General features: G+C 46.5%; 1 protein-coding gene across 1 annotated transcript; it reads left to right on the forward strand.

The window, feature by feature from the left end:
* The first annotated feature begins 21,378 nt into the window (after positions 1 to 21,378).
* On the forward strand, positions 21,379 to 22,320 carry LOC141129569 (olfactory receptor 52K1-like). The gene has a single exon (XM_073617666.1). It carries the CDS (start codon positions 21,379 to 21,381, stop codon positions 22,318 to 22,320), a length of 942 nt encoding a protein of 313 aa, XP_073473767.1.
* The last annotated feature ends 963 nt before the right edge of the window (positions 22,321 to 23,283 follow it).

Below are 23,283 nucleotides of genomic sequence, written 5' to 3' on the forward strand. Positions count from 1 at the left end.
GTTGTGGGGGTCTGCGGGCGGGGGGCTTATCGGAATCTGGAAGCCCCCTTTAACAAGGGGACCCCCAGATCCCGGCCCCCCCCCTGTGTGAAATGGTAAGGGGGTACAAAAGTACCCCTACCATTTCACTAAAAAACTGTCAAAAATGTTAAAAATGACAAGAGACAGTTTTTGACAATTCCTTTATTTAAATACTTCTTCTTTCTTCTATCTTCCTTCATCTTCTTCTTCTGGTTCTTCTGGCTCTTCTGGTTCTTCTGGCTCTTCTGGTTCTTCCTCCGGCGTTCTCGTCCAGCATCTCCTCCGTGGCGTCTTCTATCTTCTTCTCCTCGGGCCGCTCCGCACCCATGGCATGGGGGGAGGCTCCCGCTCTTCTCTTCTACTTCATCTTCTTCTCTTCTTCTTTTCTTCTCTTCTTCATTTTCTTCTCCGGGCCGCTCCTCACACATGCTAGCATGGCGGGAGGCTCCCGCTGTGTGACGGCGCTCCTCGTCTGACAGTTCTTAAATAACGGGGGCGGGGCCACCCGGTGACCCCGCCCCCCTCTGACGCACGGTGACTTGACGGGACTTCCCTGTGACGTCACGGGGAATGCCACAGGGAAGTCCCGTCATGTCCCGTGCGTCAGAGGGGGGCGGGGTCACCGGGTGGCCCCGCCCCCCGTTATTTAAGAACCGTCAGACGAGGAGCGCCGTCACACAGCGGGAGCCTCCCTTCATGCCAGCATGGATGCGGAGTGGCCCGGAGAAGAAAATGAAGAAGAGAAGAAGATGAAGAAGAAGATGAAGAGAAGAGTGGGAGCCTCCCCCCCATGCCATGGGTGCGGAGCGGCCCGAGGAGAAGAAGATAGAAGACGCCGCGGAGGAGATGCTGGACGAGAACGCCGGAGGAAGAACCAGAAGAACCAGAAGATGAAGGAAGATAGAAGAAAGAAGAAGTATTTAAATAAAGGAATTGTCAAAAACTGTCTCTTGTCATTTTTAACATTTTTGACAGTTTTTTAGTGAAATGGTAGGGGTACTTTTGTACCCTCTTACCATTTCACACAGGGGGGGGGGGGCCGGGATCTGGGGGTCCCCTTGTTAAAGGGGGCTTCCAGATTCCTATAAGCCCCCCGCCCGCAGACCCCCACAACCACCGGCCAGGGTTGTGGGGATGAGGCCCTTGTCCTCATCAACATGGGGACAAGGTGTTTTGGGGGGCTACCCCAAAGCACCCTCCCAATGTTGAGGGCATGTGGCCTGGTACGGTTCAGGAGGGGGGGGGGGGCCGCACTCTCGTCCCCCCCTCTTTTCCTGCGGCCTGCCAGGTTACGTGCTCGGATAAGGGTCTGGTATGGATTTTTGGGGGGACCCCACGCCGTTTTTTTTTTTTTTTTTGGTGCGGGGTTCCCCTTAAAATCCATACCAGACCTGAAGGGTCTGGTATGGAATTTAGGGGGAACCCCACGTCATTTTTTTTTTTAAATTTTGGCCGGGGTTCCCCTTAATATCCATACCAGACCTGAAGGGCCTGGTATGGAATTTAGGGGGACTCCCACGTCATTTTTTTTTTTTAATTTTGGTTCGGGGTTCCCCTTTGGGGAATTCCCATGCCGTTTTTATCAATGAACTTCTATGTGTATTGTCGGCAATGCAATAGCCGCCGGTAGTTTTAAATGAGTTTTTTCCTTCAAAATGTCATTTTGCTGTCAGATTGTTCTAAACACAGGAAACATGCGCCCCTTTACAGGCATACTATAGACACCCCCCAGGTACGAAATTTAAAGGGATATTACACTTTTATTGTTTCACTTTAAGCATTATTAAAATCACTGCTCCTGAAAAAACGGCCGTTTTTAAAACTTTTTTTTGCATTGATCCATGTCCCCTGGGGCAGGACCCAGGTCCCCAAACACTTTTTATGACAATAACTTGCATATTAGCCTTTTAAAATTAGCACTTTTGATTATTCATGTTCGTGTCCCATAGACTTTAACGGTGTTCGCGTGTTCGAACGAACTTTTTTCCTGTTCGCATGTTCTGGTGCGAACCGAACAGGGGGGTGTTCGGCTCATCCCTACTCCTCAAGCGTCACCTCCCGCTGTCCTGCCGGGTCCCTGGCTTGGCACTCGCTGATGCTTTCCCACTTTCCCTGGCTGGTGAGAAGACTGCTCAGGTACCTGCTTCAGATTACTCACAGTGGTCTCCAGTAACAAGGTGGATGGTCCCTTAGTGGCGACAGCTTCCCCTCTACCTCCAACCACAACTGGTCCCCCATCCGGCTGAACCTTCACAACTCGGTTGGACTCCAATCCTGCAGTCCCAACCCTATGCTGCTTCTTCTGCTCCTGGATAGGCCTCAGGCAGCCTAGCAGCCAGGTGTCCCCGGGATAGGCCTCAGGCTTCCGGCCTAGCAACCCGGGGGCTACATTACACACGTCCACCCAGACAGCCGTCCAGGTGGAACAGAACCCCGATCACCTGACTCCACCCAAATAAATAGGCTCTCTCAGCAGGCCAATGGACTAAAAGAAACCCCTTGCCAATTGGCTGAGACACCCCATCCATTCATGATCTGATCTTGCTAAGCCCTTGTCATTCTAATGTCACCAGCTGCAGTGCCACCTAGTAACAGAAGAGAAAAGGTGCAGATTCCAGAATTTAGGGAGGAATCAGTGGATCTTCTATCAATCATCCAGGACAAATACTACCTGGCTAACTAAATCTGCTAACAACCCTGTCTAAACCCCAAGGTGCTACACAAGAAAAAGCAAAAAATGTGTAATTAGTATTCTGCTGTGTTGTAATATCTTCATTTTTGGACAGAGATATTAAATGGTCCCGAGATGGCGGGGCATTGTGTTATTTTCCCATTATCCCGTGTATTGAGATCGATCATTTATATCTTCCAAGGTATTGTTAAAGTTACAAAAAGTAAGAAATGAAGACAATTTTATTTTCTTGCCAGAGTATTGTAAAGAAAACCCAAAAAGGGGATGTAATTGAGAGGTAAGAAACAACCGCAAAACTATTTTGTAAGAAGATATTATTTTATAATCCAATAAAAGATATGAAAAATAAACTAAGTTTTGTGTTTTTTTCTTTTTTTTGTAGCACCCTCCTAGGTAGTTGCTAGGATTAGTTAGGTTTAGTACTGGCTCACTGCATTCATTGGAGCTGGGGGTATTCTTGTTAGGTAAATTTAGCTTGCCTCACTGCAACCAGTGTGGCTGCAATTGATTAGTTAGGTCTGGTCGGTGTTCTCCTCTGCTGCCAGTCTGATAGCTCCCTCTGCTTTCTAGAGAGCTGGTAAAATTCTGTAGAGAACATAGATGTGGAGCTTCGCGGATGGCAGTATGAATATTTATACACACCTGGCCAATCCCAAGGAGCAGGGCCCTGAAGGCATGCTAGGAGCCGGTATATATATTCAGTGGGTCACTGAACTCTGGGTCTTTTCCTGTAGAGGATCAGACCAGCCTGGAAGGCTTATTGACCTCCAGGGCAGTACTTGTTGACCTCCAGGGCAGTACTTGTTGACCTCCAGGGCAGTACTTGTTGACCTCCAGGGCAGTACTTGTTGACCTCCAGGGCAGTACTTGTTGACCTCCAGGGCAGTACTGCCATGTGCTTGCTGTTCGGGGAGGCCTCAGTTGGGCAGCCTGAGGGCTTGGATACTGCAGCTACAGAGAATTGACCATCTGCTGAAGATCTAGTCTGGTACCACTGGAGAAAGGTGTAGCTTGCAGGTTGGAAGGAGGCAACAAACTGTCCCTTGACATCCTGTGAGTACAGAGAGTGCTAGAGTCTCAGCTGTGTGTTTGACCAAAGGGGACATCAGATGGTGTACCGAAGAGCTTAGTGTATCTAATTCCCTGTGAAGGGACTATGCCTTTATTACTCTAAAGCAGGGGTCTCCAAACTTTTTAAACAAAGGACCAGTGTACTGTCCCTCAGACTCTAGGGGTCAGATTGTGGCCTTCCGGAGTAGAAAAGGTCCTGATGTCTGTGGGAAAAAACAACGCCTCATCTTTGATGTCAGTGGGAGGAATTGTGCCCCATCTTTGGTGTCAATGGGAGGAATTGTGCCCCATCATTGGTGTCAATAGGAGGAATAGTGCCCCATCATTGGTGTCAATAGGAGGAATAGTGCCCCATCACTGGGGTCAGTGGGAGGAATTGTGCCCCATCATTGGTGTTAGTGGGAGGAATACTGCCATCATTGGTGTCAGTGGAAGGAATTGGGCCCCATCATTAATGTCAGTGGGAGGAATAGTGTCCCATCACTGGGGTCAGTGGGAAGATTTGTGCCCCATCACTGGAGTCAGAGGGAGGAATAGTGCCCCATCATTGGTGCCAGTGGGAGGAATAGTGCCCCATCACTGGGGTCAGTGGGAGGAATTGTGCCCCATCATTGGTGCCAGTGGGAGGAATAGTGCCCCATCACTGGGGTCAGTGGGAGGTATTGTGCCCCATCACTGGGGTCAGTGGGAGGAATTGTGCCCCATCATTGGTGCCAGTGGCAGGAATAGTTCCCCATGACTGGGGTCAGTGGGAGGAATTGTGCCCTATCATTGGTGTCATTGGGTCCCATTGCTGGTGTCATTAGGAGGAATTGTGCCCCTTCATTGGTGTCATTGTGTGCCATTGTTGGTGTCAGTGGGAGGAATTGTGCTCCATTGTCGGTGTCGGTGGAAGGAATAGTGTCCCATCATTGGTGTCAGTGGGAGGAATAGTGCCCCATCATTGGTGTTTGTGGGTGGAATAGTGCTCAACCATTGGAGTCATTGGGACCCATTGTTTGTGTCACTGGGAAAAATTGTGCCCCATTGTTGATGTCATTAAGAGGAGTTGTGCCCCTTCATTGGTGTCATTGGGGCACATTGTTGGTGTCAGTGGAAGGAATAGTGCCCCATCATTGGTGTCAGAGGGGGAAATTATGCCCCATTGTTGGTATCAGTGGATAATATAGTGCCCCAGGGGCCAGTTAAAAGCAAGCAAAGGGTCGCATCTGGGCCCTGGGCTGCAGTTTGGAGACCACTGCTCTAAAAAAAGGAGCTTGTGTGCTTTAACTGCTTCTACTACAGAAGAACTCGGTCTATCTAGTTCTTTGTGAAGGGATTCTGCTCTTGATGCTCTAAAGAAAGAAGCCATCTTCTAACTGCCTCTATTACAAGATAAGTCCGCAGTTTTCTATATGCAAGGAGGTCGGCTTCAGCTTCACAGAAAGGAGTTCTCTGTCCTCAGCAGGGGCGGATCCAGGGGGGGGGCAACAGGGCAATTGCCCCCCCCCCCCCCCCCCCGAAATAGTCGCACTGACATGTCTCACATGTCATTGTCACACTCACTTGCTGCCTCTGCCCGAGTCTCTCTCTCACATCAGCCGATCAGCGGCGCCGAGAGAGAGACTCGTCTAATGTAGTTACACTGACTGACCAGGATACTAGAAGGAGGGGTGGGTGGAGCCTCTTCCCTGCACTCGTTGCTAACGCCGGGGCCGCCCAGCGTCTAGCAACGAGTGACGTCAGAGAGTCATGTCGGCAGTGGCGTATCTGGGGCATGGCAGCCATGGGCGCCATGGGGGGGGCGGCAAAAAGCCACCCCCGCACGAAAAAACCTTCACCCGTCCTCCCGCAACCATGTAGCTCCCGGCGCCGCGGCCGGCCTGCAGGAGCACGGTGCTGGAACAGCAATTGCTTCTTGGCCTGGGGAGGCGAGTGACAGGCGCCTCCATTATAACAGTGTCCCTCTGCGCGGCATCATCTTCTCCACGGAGGAGCGGGGAATGTGACACGAGGTGAGGAGGAGAAGGAATGGTTGAGGGCACGACGGAAAACCCCCAGCAGCAGCACTAAGGATAGCAGCCAGGTACTACTTCTTGATGGTGATCGTATTCATGTGTGTGGGCCAACTGCCAACCAGAAGCAAGCAGCAAAATATAGTGCTCAGTGGATTAAATAGATATGCATAGCCATAGATGTCATAAATAAAGTGTAATAAAGTGATTTGTGCAACAAGCTCATTGAACAGTCCACATTCAGTGAGAGTTCATGTACTGCAAACTTTGCAGTGCATGAACTTTCACTGAATGCGGACTGTTCAATGAGCAGGGGCGGACTGACCCGTCGGGCACTGCCCAAGGGCCTGGGGCCATTAGAGGGGGCCCCATAAGATGCTCTGCAAGACTGCAACACACGCCGTTTCCCCGATAAATTGCCCACAAAGAAAACGGATTTTCTGGCAGTGCCCCTCCCGAAACTAGACTCTGGATCCGCCCCTGGTCCTCAGCCTGCACATAGTATCTGTTTTTGGAGAATCACACTCAATTTCCTCAACCCTATCCAAGTTCTCCAAAAATACAAACAACAAAAACACCCCTAGACTTTAGATCCATGTTCTGGGGTGGAACCTCTTTGTCGGGCCCTTCCTTCACATCAGCAGCCTTACACAGGCTTTCAACACATATTTTTTTTTTCCAGATGTTAAAGTAGCAATCCAATCAAATCCTAACTATACCTAGGTTTGCTTCCACTACCATTCTAAGAAGAATAAGAAAGAAGGCGTGCCCAATGTCAAAACATTGTAAGTTCTCACAACTGGACCCCTTTATCAGAAGTCATGATCGGGTTCATTTTGAACATGAAGGTTAGTGGTTGTTGACAATGTTGTATTCAGCATTATAGGTAAATATCCCTTTTTATGTACCATATGCTACTTATTCTGCATCAAGGAACCTTATAAGTTTTATACATTGTACTGTTCCTTTAATTTATTTTCAACAAAACATAAAAAAAAAAAAGAATGTAAGTTCGATGGTAAATTAAGAGGTGTTTATTGAAAATAGCGATGAGTATATCAACCCATTAAATGTGAATGCCCCGGGAACCTCAATTTACCATCGAACTTGCATTCTTTTGGGCAGCGGGCACGCCTTCTTTTCTATCCTTCCAAGTCTACATGTGGAAACAACCATAAGGCCATGCCAGAAAGACAGCAGACCAAGCCCTAAGAGGGTTCACCGCCAATATCCACCAATGGGCATGGCCTACTGGAGGGACATTTCCTTACTCATCTACACAATCACCCGCCCACAACCATTGACTGCTCCAGTCAGTCCAGCGCGGTCTTCAGCACAAACAGGATACTACCAGTCTAATGCCGCGTCTACTTCTTTCCCCTCAGCAGATTGTGTTTTGCGTGTAATAGACTTCAATGGACCCGCACCAAAAACACAAGTGTTGCGTTCTTGTTGTGTTTTTACACGCGTTTTGTGTTTTTTATTTATTTTTTTAAATAACAAACTGTTAATAGCTGGTTGTTAAGGAGTGGAGTCGGGAAGCCGGCTGCTGTGTCCTTAACAACCGATGAGTCATCAGCTGTCAGCGGGATTCCCAGCTGACAGCTGAATGTAAAATAAAAAATTGCCGGCAATAGAAAAATAGGGGGGAAAAAAAACAACACGGGTGAAAAACCTTCAGCCTTTACAATGACTTTAATGTCTCTGACATGTGTCAGTGTAGGAAGAAAAGAACATCTGCACACCACAGGGACGTTCCAACGATTTTATAAAAAAAAAATAGCAATAAACAGCCAAGAAAGACAGAGTGTCCAAACCCAGGAGGTGACGTGTGCGTTACACACTGACCTCAGTGCTTCTTCAAAACCATAACCAAAACCAGTGTCAGTGTAGGTTCTGTAGCTCCAGACAGGTGTCTACCTTTCTGTTTCTTCAGCCTCCTCCACAGGCCTGATCAGTCCTCTTTAGGTCTGCCATAGACCAAGTTAGGACACTTTGTACCCAGATGGGCAGCTAGGAGAACAAAACATCCTATCTTGTCCCTGGTTAACTCCTCCAGGCAAAGGGCCAGGAGGCAAAGACTTGATCTCTCACATCTACAACCTCTTCAGATGGCAGCTTTGGAGAGAAGGAACTTCCAATACTACATCCTTCTCAAATGAACCTTAGGAGGGAAAGGATCATTTTAGAAGGTTTCTCCAAATATTTATCCTCTTTACCTGCCCACATTATTGCCATAAAACCCCCAATGATTGGCCAAGGCAGGATACATTTTCATAACCCAATACATTGTATCTTCTCACCCAATCTGGAGGAGAACACTCAGCAGTAGCAGGCACAAGCAGTCAATGTTCTTGGGCTTAGGAGAAGCCATAACATTATGACCACCCTCCATGACATTGTGACTACTACCTAATATTGTGTAGGTCCCCCTTTTGTCGCCAAAACAGCCCTGATCAATCGAGACATGGACACCACTAGACAAAGCATCACATGGCCTCCGCAAGCTTTTCTATTTCCTACATCCTGGTGCCATCTCTTCCCCAGGTAAGTGACACACACCCACCCGGCCATCCACATGATGTAAGCAAACATGAATCATCAGACCAGGCCACCTTCTTCCATTGCTCTGTGCTCCAGTTCTGATGCTCACATGCCCATTGTAGGTGCTTTTGGCTGTGGACACGGGTCAGCATGGACACCCTTATCGATCTGTGGCTATGCAGCCCCATACAAAACAAACTGCGGTGCTCAGTGTGTTCTGACACCTTTCTGCCAAAACCAACATTCACCTTTTCAGCAATTTGAGCTCCAGTATCTCTTATATTTGATTGCACTACATGGGCCAGCCTTCCCTCCCTCCCTCCATCAATAATCCCCCCCCACCTCCATCAATGATTCTTCCCTCCCCACCTCCATCAATGAGCCTTACCTCCCACCTCAAACAAATGAGCCTTCCCTTTTCACCTCCATCCATGAGTCTTCCCTCCACCAACTCCATCAATGAGCCTTCCCCTCTCCACCTCCCTAACTTATCCTTCCAACCCCACCTCCATCAATGAGCCTTCCCTCCCCCACCTCCATCAATGAGCCTTCCCTCCCCTACCTCCATCAATGAGCCTTCCCTCCCCACCTCCATCAATGATCCTTTCCTCCCCAACACCATCAATGAGCCTTCCCTCCTCACCTCCCTAAATGATCATTCCAACCCCACCTCCATCAATGAGCCTTCCCTCCCCACCTCCATCAATGAGCCTCCCCACCTCCATCAATGAGCCTTCCCTCCCCACCTCCATCAATGAGCCTCCCCACCTCCATCAATGAGCCTTCCCTCCCCACCTCCATCAATGAGCCTTCCCTCCCCACCTCCATCAATGAGCCTTCCCTCCCCACCTCCATCAATGAGCCTCCCCTCCCCACCTACATCAATGAGCCTTCCCTCCCCACCTCCATCAATGAGCCTTTCAACCCCACATCCATTAATGAGCCTTCCCTCCTCCCCACCTCCATCAATGAGCCTTCCCTCCCCCACCTCCATCAATGAGTCTTACTTCCCCACCTCCATCAATGAGCCCCCCCACCTCTCGCTCAATGAGCCTCCCTCCCCATCTCCATCAATACACCTTCCCCCCACCTCTCTAAATGAGCCTTCCCTCCCCAACCTCCATCAATGAGCCTCCCCCCAACCTCCATCAATGAGCCTCCCCCCAAACTCCATCAATGAGCCTCCCCCCACCTCCCTCAATGAGCCTTTCAACCCCACTTCCATCAATTAACCTTCCCTCCCCACCTCCATCAATAAGCCTTCCCTCCCAATGTCCATCAATGAGCCTTGGCTGCCTATGATCCTGTCACCAGTTGGCCGGTTTTCCTTCCTTGGACCACTTTTGGTTGGTCCTGACCACTGCAGACCAGGAACATCCCACAAGAGCTGCGGTTTTGGAGTTGCTCTGACCCAGTTGTCCAGACATTACAATTTGGTCCTAGTCAAAGTCCTTCAAATCCTTACACTTGTCTATTTTTTTTGGGACAAGATGTTCACTTGCTGCCTAATATATCCCACCCGCTGTAAGATGTCATTATAGCCATTATTATGTTTCTGATCGGTGTACATACATATATAAAAAATGAAAATAAAGAAAAAACATATACAGTATAAAATATGTGTGTAGATGTTCTCAGCTTCATTGGAATAATCAGTCCAATGTCTACAGGTTCATATACTGTATATACATATTTTTTTAAATTACCATCCACGTAGAAGTACGGTTTATGAACCTGTAATAGACATTGCACTGATTATTCCCATGAAACTGAAGAACATCCACACACATATTTTATTGAGCCAGAAGAAATTAATCAAATACTAATAAATCTCTAATTATAATTATAATGACAGACAGTTTATTTTCTCAATTCTCGAGAGAGACGTTCCATTTTCTGAGTGGCTGCGGAGGGACCAATTATTCCTGAACTCTCCGAGACAGAGACTTGCTCCAAGTCACCTCCATGGTATAATCACCTGTGTTATATATAGGTGGACTGACCGGGGCTCTCCTGTCCAGCAGTCGGAGAACGTACAGATCGCTGAGTGTAAGTTGTGTCTCTGGATTCCTCATCTGGCTTTTATTTCCCCCAGATTTACCAAAACACCAAAATAACTGACCCTACTGATTGGATGTAATTGGAAGGGACTCTGCCACCTTCTTCATACAGGGAAGAGTAACAGGTTCTCTACAAAGGGCCCCCTCCGCCATACTTATCTCTGCTTGTGCTCCTCCATTGCTCCTTCCTCCATGACAGCTGGGGACACTAACATGTGCTTTCAGGTATGGTGGAGCATGTGACCTCCTCCCCTATGACAATGTTTAGGCCTTGCAGCCAATCGCTAGGCCCACTCACAGTCACATGACCAAGGAAGTGACATCACTACTCCCCCTGATCGCCGACACCGCTAATTCTTGTACTATGGCTGAGAAAAGAGCGGTGAGGGGGCACAGAAAAGGTAAGAATTTGGGGTTTGGGGGCTTTGCATGGATTGTGTCTCTGAGGGCCACGATGAGGAACCCTCTACGGGTTATGTGGTGGCCATGGTGGGTGAAAGGGGCGAGTTTACAGGGTAGTAGGTGAAGCACATACCCTCCAGTCTGTCCATACTGTTCATTGAAACTGCTGGGGGGAGGCCGAGGCTGGGTGGTGCTGTGGAGTAAAGAGAGGTCCATTCTGTAGTGGTGGGTAGTCCTCTCTGTTACTGTATAAGTTGGCAGCATCTCTATTGACAGCTCTGTCTGCATCCAATTACCGTCTTGGTCAGGCTGGCAATGGTGGTATCTGACTGTTCACAGCCCCCCCATGGTTTACTGACAGCTTTCAAGCACAGTCCAGGCAAGCAGGCAGGACCCTGATAGACCTTCCCAGCAGCGGGTCCCACCATCCCACCCTGGTAACCAGATTGATGGACAATATATTGTTGCGCTTATTAAATGAACATATATGATAGCTGCTAACACAATATTGATGGGTGCAATAACAAAGATGGGGGATAATGGTGTAGCGCTTAAAAAATGGTGATAAATAAACAAAAGATTCATATAAAATAAATCCAAGAATATAAGGATGATCTAACGTTTGCAGTATAGTCCATCTTAAGAATTCTATAAAATGAAGAAAGAAGACCGTCACCAACACCCGATATAACTGACTCTTAGTTACATAGTAGGTGAGGTTGAAAAAAGACACAAGTCCATCAAGTCCAACCTATGTGTGTGATTATGTGTCAGTATTACATTATATATCCCTGTATGTTGTGGTCATTCAGGTGATTATCTAATAGTTTCTTGAAGCTATCAATGCTCCCCGCTGAGACCACCGCCTGTGGAAGGGAATTCCACATCCTTGCCGCTCTTACAGTAAAGAACCCTCTACGTAGTTTAAGGTTAAACCTCTTTTCTTCTAATTTTAATGAGTGGCCACGAGTCTTGTTAAACTCTCTTCTGTGAAAAAGTTTTCTCCCTATTGTGGGGTCACCAGTCCGGTATTTATATATTGTGGGGTCACCAGTCCGGTATTTATATATTGTGGGGTCACCAGTCCAGTATTTATATATTGTGGGGTCACCAGTCCGGTATTTATATATTGTGGGGTCACCAGTCCGGTATTTATATATTGTGGGGTCACCAGTCCGGTATTTATATATTGTGGGGTCACCAGTCCAGTATTTGTATATTGTGGGGTCACCAGTCCGGTATTTGTATATTGTGGGGTCACCAGTCCGGTATTTATATATTGTGGGGTCACCAGTCCAGTATTTGTATATTGTGGGGTCACCAGTCCGGTATTTATATATTGTGGGGTCACCAGTCCGGTATTTATATATTGTGGGGTCACCAGTCCGGTATTTATATATTGTGGGGTCACCAGTCCGGTATTTGTATATTGTGGGGTCACCAGTCCGGTATTTATATATTGTGGGGTCACCAGTCCAGTATTTGTATATTGTGGGGTCACCAGTCCGGTATTTGTATATTGTGGGGTCACCAGTCCGGTATTTGTATATTGTGGGGTCACCAGTCCGGTATTTGTATATTGTGGGGTCACCAGTCCGGTATTTGTATATTGTGGGGTCACCAGTCCGGTATTTATATATTGTGGGGTCACCAGTCCGGTATTTATATATTGTGGGGTCACCAGTCTGGTATTTATATATTGTGGGGTCACCAGTCCGGTATTTGTATATTGTGGGGTCACCAGTCCAGTATTTGTATATTGTGGGGTCACCAGTCCGGTATTTATATATTGTGGGGTCAACAGTCCGGTATTTATATATTGTGGGGTCACCAGTCCGGTATTTGTATATTGTGGGGTCACCAGTCCGGTATTTATATATTGTGGGGTCACCAGTCCAGTATTTGTATATTGTGGGGTCACCAGTCCGGTATTTATATATTGTGGGGTCACCAGTCCAGTATTTATATATTGTGGGGTCACCAGTCTGGTATTTATATATTGTGGGGTCACCAGTCCGGTATTTATATATTGTGGGGTCAACAGTCCGGTATTTATATATTGTGGGGTCACCAGTCTGGTATTTGTATATTGTGGGGTCACCAGTCCGGTATTTATATATTGTGGGGTCACCAGTCCGGTATTTATATATTGTGGGGTCACCAGTCCAGTATTTATATAATGTGGGGTCACCAGTCTGGTATTTGTATATTGTGGGGTCACCAGTCCAGTATTTGTATATTGTGGGGTCACCAGTCCGGTATTTATATATTGTGGGGTCACCAGTCCAGTATTTATATATTGTGGGGTCACCAGTCTGGTATTTATATATTGTGGGGTCACCAGTCCGGTATTTATATATTGTGGGGTCAACAGTCCGGTATTTATATATTGTGGGGTCACCAGTCCGGTATTTGTATATTGTGGGGTCACCAGTCCGGTATTTATATATTGTGGGGTCACCAGTCCGGTATTTATATATTGTGGGGTCACCAGTCCGGTATTTATATATTGTGGGGTCACCAGTCCGGTATTTATATATTGTGGGGTCACCAGTCCGGTATTTATATATTGTGGGGTCACCAGTCCGGTATTTATATATTGTGGGGTCACCAGTCCGGTATTTATATAATGAAATCATATCCCCTCTCAAGCGTCTCTTCTCCAGAGAGAATAAGTTCAGAGCTCACAACCTTTCCTCATAACTAAGATCCTCCAGACCCTTTATTAGCTTTGTTGCCCTTCTTTGTACTCGCTCCATTTCCAGTACATCCTTCCTGAGGACTGGTGCCCAGAACTGGACAGCATACTCCAGGTGCGGCCGGACCAGAGTCTTGTAGAGCGGAAGAATTATCGTTTTATCTCTGGAGTTGATCCCCCTTTTAATGCCAATATTCTGTTTGCTTTATTAGCAGCAGCTTGGCATTGCATGTCATTGCTGAGCCTATCATCTACTAGGACCCCCAGGTCCTTTTCCATCCTAGATTCCCCCAGAGGTTCTCCCCCCAGTGTATAGATTGCATTCAGATTTTTGCCACCCAAATGCATTATTTTACATTTTTCTACATTGAACCTCATTTGCCATGTAGTTGCCCCTCCCCCATTCATTTGTTCAGGTCTTTTTGCAAGATTTCCACATCCTGCGGAGAAGTTATTGCCCTGCTTAGCTTAGTATCGTCTGCAAATACAGAGATTGAACTGTTTATCCCATCCTCCAGGTCGTTTATGAACAAATTAAATAGGATTGGTCCCAGCACAGAACCCTGGGGGACCCCACTACCCACCCCTGACCATTCTGAGTACTCCCCATTTATCACCACCCTCTGAACTCGCCCTTGTAGCCAGTTTTCAATCCATGTACTCACCCTATCTTCTATTTCTAGGTCCGTCTGATTTTTTCCCCAAAAAATGATCGGACTAGCCCACACACGATCGGATTGTCCGACGGACTAATCCCGTCGGACCTAGTCTGCTGGAAAGTCTGGTCGTGTGTACGCGGCATAAGGCTCGGGGTGGAATTTCAGAACCAAAAGCGGTAACCCCCGAGCCAGACTCGGGATCGCATCGCAGGATCCAGGAAGAGGTTACTTACCTTGTCCCCTGGATCTTGCGATGTCTCCCCGCTGTGTGAGCGGCTTGTCCTCTGCTCGAATAATGGAGCCAAGCTCCGTTCCCTGCGAGCGCTGCGACACACGGGGACGGAGAACGGCGTCAAATTCAAAAAGTGAAACACACACAATACATACAGTACACTGTAATCTTACAGATTGCATTACTGTATATAATTATTTCACATCCCTTTTGTCCCTAGTGGTCTGTCCCATGCTCTGCATGCAGTTTTATCTTATAAAAACTGTTCTTTCTGCCTGGAAACTGGAGATTGTCCATAGCAACCAAAACCCTCCCTTTACATCAAAAGGGGTTTTAGACCAGCTAGAAAACGATAACAAGTTAGAATCATTCTCAGAATTGAGCGATCGTGATTTGTGGGGAGATCCGTCACCAAACATTGAAAAGTAATGACAGCGACAATTCTGCAACTCAGCAAATTTCAGTGTTTTTGATTTGATTACATTATTGAGTAATTTTTATTATTATTATTTGTTATAATTATTTATAGTTATTTATTATATTATAATGTGACAGACCTAGCCGGGACAGAGGCTTTTGGAGGGATCTGAATGCAAGCCTCTTGCCGACCGATTATGGGCCCTGGCATTTGGGGGAACAGTGCTCGTTGTGAGTTGTATGCCTGGGGACCCTGGAGGTAATATTACTTTGGCTTCAAGTCTATGTCCCCCCAAAACACAAAACTCTGGGAACCCCGTATGTGCCATATTATAGATAGTGACTGCTTCACAATGTTGTGTGTATATATTGTGTGTTGTCTCATGCTGTTGTGTACTGGTTGCTGTGCTGGTTTGTGGTGGGGCTGTATTCCAATGTTCTATTGTGTCTGTCTGCCTTGGATCACAGGATGTGTATCTCTATGGAGGGAGGGGGGATTCCTCCAGCATCCCCCTGTTGATAAGACTGTGTAATGATGAGAAGTTTGAACACACCTGACCTGTGTGTCTATTGTCATTGGACGGTTTAATCCGCCCTCTTTTCCAAGGGTGGGGGGAAAGAGTCTCTCAATTTTATCTGTTGTGTCCATGTGTGAAAATAAATGAGTTGATTCCTGGTTGACCCTCAAGACAGAGCATCTTGTCTCGTATTTGGGGGGAGAATTATTGGGTTTCTTGTTCGACTGATCGGAGTGTTCAGTAGCTGCCTTTGTGTTTGGGTATGGAATGTCCTAAACGACTTTAACCCCCTTTCATACTCGGGATGTCATTACACTCATAAAAGTGGACAGGTTGGGGGCTGATCGGATTTACCAGGTCAGGGAGTTCCAGAGGATGGCAGAGGCTCTGGAGAAGTCCTAAAGGTGGACAGGTTAGGGGCTGATCAGATATACCAGGACAGGAAGTTCCAGAGAATGGGAGAGGCTCTGGAGAAGTTCTAAAGGTGGACAGGTTAGGGGCTGATCGGATATACCGGGGCAGGGAGTTCCAGAGAATGGGAGAGGCTCTGGAGAAGTCCTAAAGGTGGACAGGTTAGGGGCTGATCGGATATACCGGGGCAGGGAATTCCAGAGAATGGGAGAGGCTCTGGAGAAGTCCTGAAGGTGGACAGGTTAGGGGCTGATCAGATTTACCAGGTCAGGGAGTTCCAGAGGATGGCAGAGGCTCTGGAGAAGTCCTAAAGGTGGACAGGTTAGGGGCTGATCAGATATACCAGGACAGGGAGTTCCAGAGAATGGGAGAGGCTCTGGAGAAGTCCTAAAGGTGGACAGGTTAGGGGCTGATCGGATATACCGGGGCAGGGAGTTCCAGAGAATGGGAGAGGCTCTGGAGAAGTTCTGAAGGTGGACAGGTTAGGGGCTGATCAGATATACTAGGACAGGGAGTTCCAGAGAATGGGAGAGTCTCTGGAGAAGTCCTGAAGGTGGACAGGTTAGGGGCTGATCAGATATACTGAGTCAGGGAGTTCCAGAGGATGGGAGAGGCTCTGGAGAAGTCCTGAAGGTGGACAGGTTAGGGGCTGATCAGATATACTGGGGCAGGGGGTTCCAGAGGATGGGAGAGGCTCTGGAGAAGTCCTGAAGGTGGACAGGTTAGGGGCTGATCAGATATACTGGGGCAGGGGGTTCCAGAGGATGGGAGAGGCTCTGGAGAAGTCCTGAAGGCGACTATGGAGGAGGTAACAAGGGAGCTAGAGAGCAGGAGGTCCTGGGAGGAGCGGAGGGGACGATTTGGGCGATATCTGCAGATGAGGTTGGTGATGTAGATGGGGGCGATGTTGTGGATGGCCTTGTATGTTGTGGTTAATATTTTGAATTTTATATGGTGGGGGAGGGGAAGCCAGTGAAGAGATTGGCAGAGAGGGGCAGCAGTCACGGATCGATTAGTGAGGTGTATTAGTCGAGCAGCAGCATTCATAACAGACTGAAGGGAGAGGAGCCTGTGTAAGGGTAAGCCATCAAGGCGGGAAATATTATTATTACTATTAGTAGTAGTAGTGGTATTTTGTTATTTTTATTGCTGTTGTTGTTATTATTCTATTATTTTTTTTGTATTATTGTTATTATTATTAATAGTAGTAGTAGTGTTTTTAGTTATTATTAGTGTTGTTGTTATTATTATTTTTTTTTATTAGTAGTAGTATTTTGTTATCATTATTATTGTTGTTGTCATTATTATTTTTTGTACTAATTATTATTATTTTTATTATTATTATTATTACTAACTTTAATCCGCACCTCTGCTCCCTAGTAATGTGCTGGCCTCTCTTCTGATCCCCATCCTTGAGAATAATCCATGATAGGGATCAGTGACACATATTTGTACAGGTGACATTGTCGGCTTTTACAGACAAGCTGTAGCAATCTGAGGGCCCCATAAACGTTTTGCTATGGGGCCCTATGATTTGTAGTTACACACATGCATACAACTTCTACACCATCCCATTATTTTCATAGCGGCCCTCACATTTTCCACTCACCTACTCACATTTCGGAATTGAGGGCTGGAGAGCGGGGGCTGCCTGGGGGGCACCACCGGCAGGCGGAGTTGAACGGGAGCCATTCTCCTATCGATTGCCCCGGGGAAGAGAGCATGGAGGAAGAGGATTGCCGGATGACAGAGCGGGGATAGCCCGCTGTAACAGCTTACATTAGAATTGCCTCCGCTCATAGTCACACACAGCCCTGCCTCCTCCTGACCCGGCACCTGTGATAGACAGAACGCCGGTCCAATGAGGCTGCAATGCAGTGGTGGGCACAGGTGAGGCTGCAATGCAATGGTGGGCACAGGTGAGGTTGCAATGCAATGGTGGGCACAGGTGAGGTTGCAATGCAATGATGGACACAGGTGAGGCTTCAATGATGGGCACAGGTGAGGCTTCAATGATGGGCACAGGTGAGGCTACAATGATGGGCACAGGTGAGGCTACAATGGTGGACACAGGTGAGATTGGATGGTTCCATGTTCTTGTAGGTAGATGTATAGAAGATTACAGGTCACACACATTACAGCCAGGTCATCCGATCTCCTCCAGATCTTCCCACAGTGATGTCATTCAGTAGACTTGATGGTTCCATGTTCTTGTAGGTAGATGTATCAGAGATTGCAGATCACACACATTACAGCCTGGTTGTCTGATCTCCTCCGGATCTTTCCACAATGATGTGGTTCTGTAGAATCGATGGTTCCATGTCCTTGTAGGTAGATGTATAGAAGATTTCAGGTCACACATATTACAGTCTGGGCATTCGATCTCCTCCGGATCTTTCCACAATGATGCCATTCAGTAGATTGGATGGTTCCATGTTCTTGTAGGTAGATGTATCAGAGATTGCAGGTCACACACATTACAGCCTGGTTGTCTGATCTCCTCCGGATCTTCCCACAATGATGTCATTCAGTAGACTTGATGGTTCCATGTCCTTGTAGGTAGATGTATCAGAGATTGCAGGTCACACACATTACAGTCTGGATGTCCGATCTCCTCCGGGTCTTTCCACAATGATGTGGTTCTGTAGATTGGATGGTTCCATGTCCTTGTAGGTAGATGTATCAGAGATTGCAGGTCACACACATTACAGCCTGGATATCCGATCTCCTCCAGATCTTCCCACAATGATGTCATTCAGTAGACTTGATGGTTCCATGTCCTTGTAGGTAGATGTATCAGAGATTACAGGTCACACACATTACAGTCTGGATGTCCGATCTGCTCCGGATCTTCCCACAATGATGTGGTTCTGTAGATTGGATGGTTCCATGTCCTTGTAGGTAAATGTATTGGAGATTGCAGGTCACACACATTACAGTCTAGATGTCCGATCTGCTCCGGATCTTTCCACAATGATGTGGTTCTGTAGATTGGATGGTTCCATGTCCTTTTAGGTAAATGTATCGGAGATTACAGGTCACACACATTACAGTCTGGATGTCCGATCTCCTCCAGGTCTTTCCACAATGATGTGGTTCTGTAGATTGGATGGTTCCATGTCCTTGTAGGTAGATGTATCAGAGATTGCAGGTCACACATATTACAGTCTGGATGTCCGATCTGCTCCGGGTCTTTCCACAATGATGTGGTTCTGTAGATTGGATGGTTCCATGTCCTTGTAGGTAGATGTATCGGAGATTGCAGGTCACACACATGTTATTGTAGGAGAAGATTGCTGAGTGTGCGGCCAGGTGGACATTCCGGGGTTATGGTGAACAAATTCAGTTTTTTTTTATTATTAGACATTTAGAACTATATCATTCTAATCCAAATACCTGCATGGGACATATTTATAACACAGAGAATGTGACTTTTACTGGACATTCTCTGGTGGGAAACATATGGACCTGGAAGATTCACTTGTAGTGAAAGTTTGGTGAATTCTAGTAAACTGCTTTATAAATACTCCCCATGTGTGTTAGTGGTATTATTATGTCAATATGTGTCTTCCTGGATTTAATCCATAATAAAGCATGCTCACAGTGAAGTCTGTCTTATAATATCTCATATGATTTATTTATTGAATACAATACAAGATGATATCTTGGTTATGATGGCGTTTGGTCGGTTGCGTGAGATCTCTTCCTTGGAGATCTTGTACGGGTAAAACTAGATTAGGAATGGAGTGTAGGGGGGTTGGACCCCATGTTCGGTTTGTATTGATGTTTGTGTCCCCCCCACTGGGGAGATTTACCCTCTCTATACGTCCCGGTGTAAATGTATTCTTTGAGACAGAACAGGAAATCCAAAAATGTTTTATCTGTCACCAGAACAGGGAGAGAGGGGAAATCCTCCAATAGGGACATCGGTAATATTGATTATTCTTTTATTGATTATTCTTTTGGGGGATCAGGTCAAATGGGCACAGCTGATGACAGATCGGGCCGCAGTGCGGCGCGTTTCGGGAGGACGTCATATGAGGTCCACCAAAAATGACAAATGTTCTGCCCAGTCGTCATTTGACAACAGGCTGGGCGGGAAAGTGGTTAAAGGTATCTTAAAAGATGAGTGGTATCAATGGTTACTTATCTGAGGGGCAGAAAGTGCTCATCACTCAAAGAACCCCTAACAACCTCTGGAGGAACCCTAGGCTTTTCATGGAACCCCAGTTGAGAAAGGCTGCTCAAAGGAAAAGTAAGTTGAAGGTGATCACCCACATATGACCCTTGACAGTCTTCTTCAAATATTAAAAGACGAAATTAATAAAATTAGGTACATTTTTTTTTTTTTACTGTGACTTGAGGTTTTAACCACTTACGGACCACCCGCCGTCGTTATACGGCAGTACTTTGTAGAGGGATATCTTTGTTATGGCAGCTACCATAACCCCAGTATCCTCTTCTTTTGCGGGCAGTCCACTTTCATATAAAGTGGTCTCTGCGGCGGATTCGCCGCAAGATCACTTTTATTGGCAGCGGGAGAGGGCCCTCCCCCCGCCGCGATCTGGTGCCCTCCGCCGTTTACCGGAGACGTCGGTAGCAGTGGAGGTGATCAGGTCCTCTCCCTGGCTTGGTATGGAGATGAGTGAGGGGAAGATGGCCCCCACCCATCTCCATACCATTGCAGGGCAGAAGCGACATCAAAACGCCACTTCCGCCCACAGCTCTTAAAGGGACATTTTTATTTTTTTTTCTCAAATGACATTTAATTTTTTGTTTTATTTCATTTTAGTGTAGATATGAGATGTGAGATCTTTTTGACCCCAGATCTCATATTTAGGAGGACCTATCATGCTTTTTTTTCTATTACAAGGGATGTTTACATTCCTTGTAATAGGAATAAAAGTGACACATTTTTTTTTTTTTTTTTTTAAAGAAAAGTGTAAAAATAAAAAATAAATAAGAAAAAAAAATGTAAACGGCCCCGTCCCGCCGAGCTCGCATGCAGAAGCGAACGCAATCGTGAGTAGCACCCCCATATGAAAACCACACATGTGAGGTATCACCGCGATCGGTAAATCTATAACTCAAAACATGCAACCTGTAGAATTTTTTAGACGTCATCTATGGAGATTTTTAAGGGTAAAAGTTTGTCGCCATTCAATGAGCGGGCGCAATTTTGAAGCGTGACATGTTGGGTATAAATTTACTTGGCGTAACATTATCTTTCACAATATAAAAAAAAAATGGGTCAACTTTACTGTTGTCTTAATTTTTTAATTCAAAAAAGTATTTTTTTTTTTCCAAAAAAGTGTGCTTGTAAGATCGCTGCGCAAATACGGTGTGACAGAAAGTATTGCAACAACCGCCATTTTATTCTCTAGGGTGTTAGAAAAAAAATATATAATGTTTGGGGGTTCTAAGTCATTTTCTAGCAAAAAAAATGGTTTTGATTTGTAAACACCAAATCTCAGAAAGAGGCTCGGTCCTTAAGTGGTTAAAGAACGTATCCTCTGGATATATTCAGAAGATCAGTAATAAAGTCTATAAATTGCTGAACGTCTATGTTTTGTATCCCCATACATTTACCACCAACATCTTTTTGTCTTTACAGGTGATCACCATGTCTTTCCTGTAAATCCTGATCTCTAAAGTCATCATGCTATCAGAAAACCTTTCCATCTCCTACCCCAGTGTGTTTCTCTTGGAAGGCCTTCCAGGCTGCGAGTCGGCTCACGTATGGATCTCCATCCCCATCTTCGTCATGTACCTGATGGCTGTCTTCGGGAACAGTCTGCTGTTGAGCCTGATTATGAAAGAAAGACATCTGCACGGCCCTATGTACTATTTTCTTTCTATTTTGTTCATAGCTGACATGATTGTAAGCAGCTCCGTTGTCCCGAGAATGCTGGCCATCTTCTGGATCAACGTCAAGGAGATCACCTCCTTCTCCTGCCTTGTTCAGATGTTCTTCATCCATTATTTCATCTCTTTTGAATCTGGAATTCTCCTGGCCATGGCCTTCGACAGATATGTGGCAATCTGCAACCCTCTCCATTACACAACCACAATGACCAACGCTTTAATAATAAAGATAGTCACAGTTTTCCTTATCAGAGGGACCATTATAGTGACTCCATGTCCAGTGATGGCCAGTAGACTGCCGTACTGCCAGACCAACCACATTGCCCACTGCTATTGTGACCATATGGCAGTGGTGAAGTTGGCTTGTACTGATATTACTATCAATAGTGTCTTTGGGTTGACCGTTGTCCTGTTTGTCACCATATGCGATGTCACCTTCATTGCTGTGTCCTACTTCTTCATCCTGAGGTCAGTGTTGAAGCTCTCCTCTAGGGCTGCCAAAAAGAAAGCCTTTAGCACATGTACGTCCCATGTCTTCGTCTTCCTCACATCCTACACCCTGGGGGCCTTCTCCTGTGTGACCTACAGGATAGGTAACATTGTCCCATGTATACACATCGTAATGGGCATCTTTTACGTGCTCATCCCACCAGCCATAAACCCCATCATTTATGGTGTGAAGACCAAGGAGATCAGGACTGCAATTTACAAGGTCATCGCAACAACTGTGAAATGAATATCAACTACTAGTTCCATCACAGGCAGGACCTCATTTGCCAAAGCTGTATTTTCTTTAGTACGAGTTTGCTTCAAATACTAAACCAAGGTTACAATAAAAATGTGTATTTATTTATTCATTTATTGAATCTCCTGGATTTTATTGTGAATCTGGGATGACCATGTCTTCCTATTAAAACAGTTACTTTGAAACACAGTACTATTTTTTTTTTCATTTATTTTAATTGTAGCAAGATCCCAGACCCCCCTTTAGTCTAATATGAACCTCCAGAGCCAGGGACAGCTGACATCCTTCTGTGTAGAGTGGGTTACGAGGCATAGTGGGTGTAATGCAAGATAGATTGATGGGTGCCAGACACTTCTTGAATGCAAAGAGATTTATTGTCTTTTCAACAGAACTGTGGGAGAGAGGGTAAGGGCCAGGACACCCTTTAGTGGTTGCAATGTTAATTAGCAGACTCCAAGATTTCTATAGGTAGACAGCCATGCAGGGAAAGGCATCAGCAAGACACCACATCTGCATGAGTAGGACCGCTGTCTCCTATGGCAACAGTCTTGTAACAGTTTCTAACACAAGTTGTAACAAACTTCTTTACTTCCTCTACAATCACCTCTTGTAGATCTTCACCCCACTGAGCTCCCAGTCTCTCCCAGTCTCTCTCACTAGACTTGCCGTTCCACTGCCACTGGATCCCCTGAGCTCTTTCAATCTTCTCACACAGTATCTTCCTCAAGCGTCACCCCCGTTTCCCTGCCGGGTCCCTAGCTTGGCACTCACTCATACTCCTCAAGCATCACCTCCGCTTCCCTGCTGGGTCCCTAGCTTGGCACTCACAGATACTCCTCAAGAGTCACCCCTGCTTGCCTGCTCGGTCCCTGGCTTGGCACACAAGACTGCTCTGCAAGCATCACCTCCGCTGGCTGGGTCCCTGGCTTGGCACCCGCTGAAGTTTCCTGATTC

The sequence above is a fragment of the Aquarana catesbeiana genome, linkage group LG02, assembly GCF_042186555.1.
Source record: "Aquarana catesbeiana isolate 2022-GZ linkage group LG02, ASM4218655v1, whole genome shotgun sequence".
NCBI classification, from domain to species: Eukaryota; Metazoa; Chordata; class Amphibia; order Anura; family Ranidae; genus Aquarana; species Aquarana catesbeiana.

Coding starts and splice junctions, on each gene's coding strand:
- LOC141129569 (XM_073617666.1), top strand. CDS start 21,379: ATGCTATCAGAAAACCTTTCCATCTCCTACCCCAGTGTGTTTCTCTTG.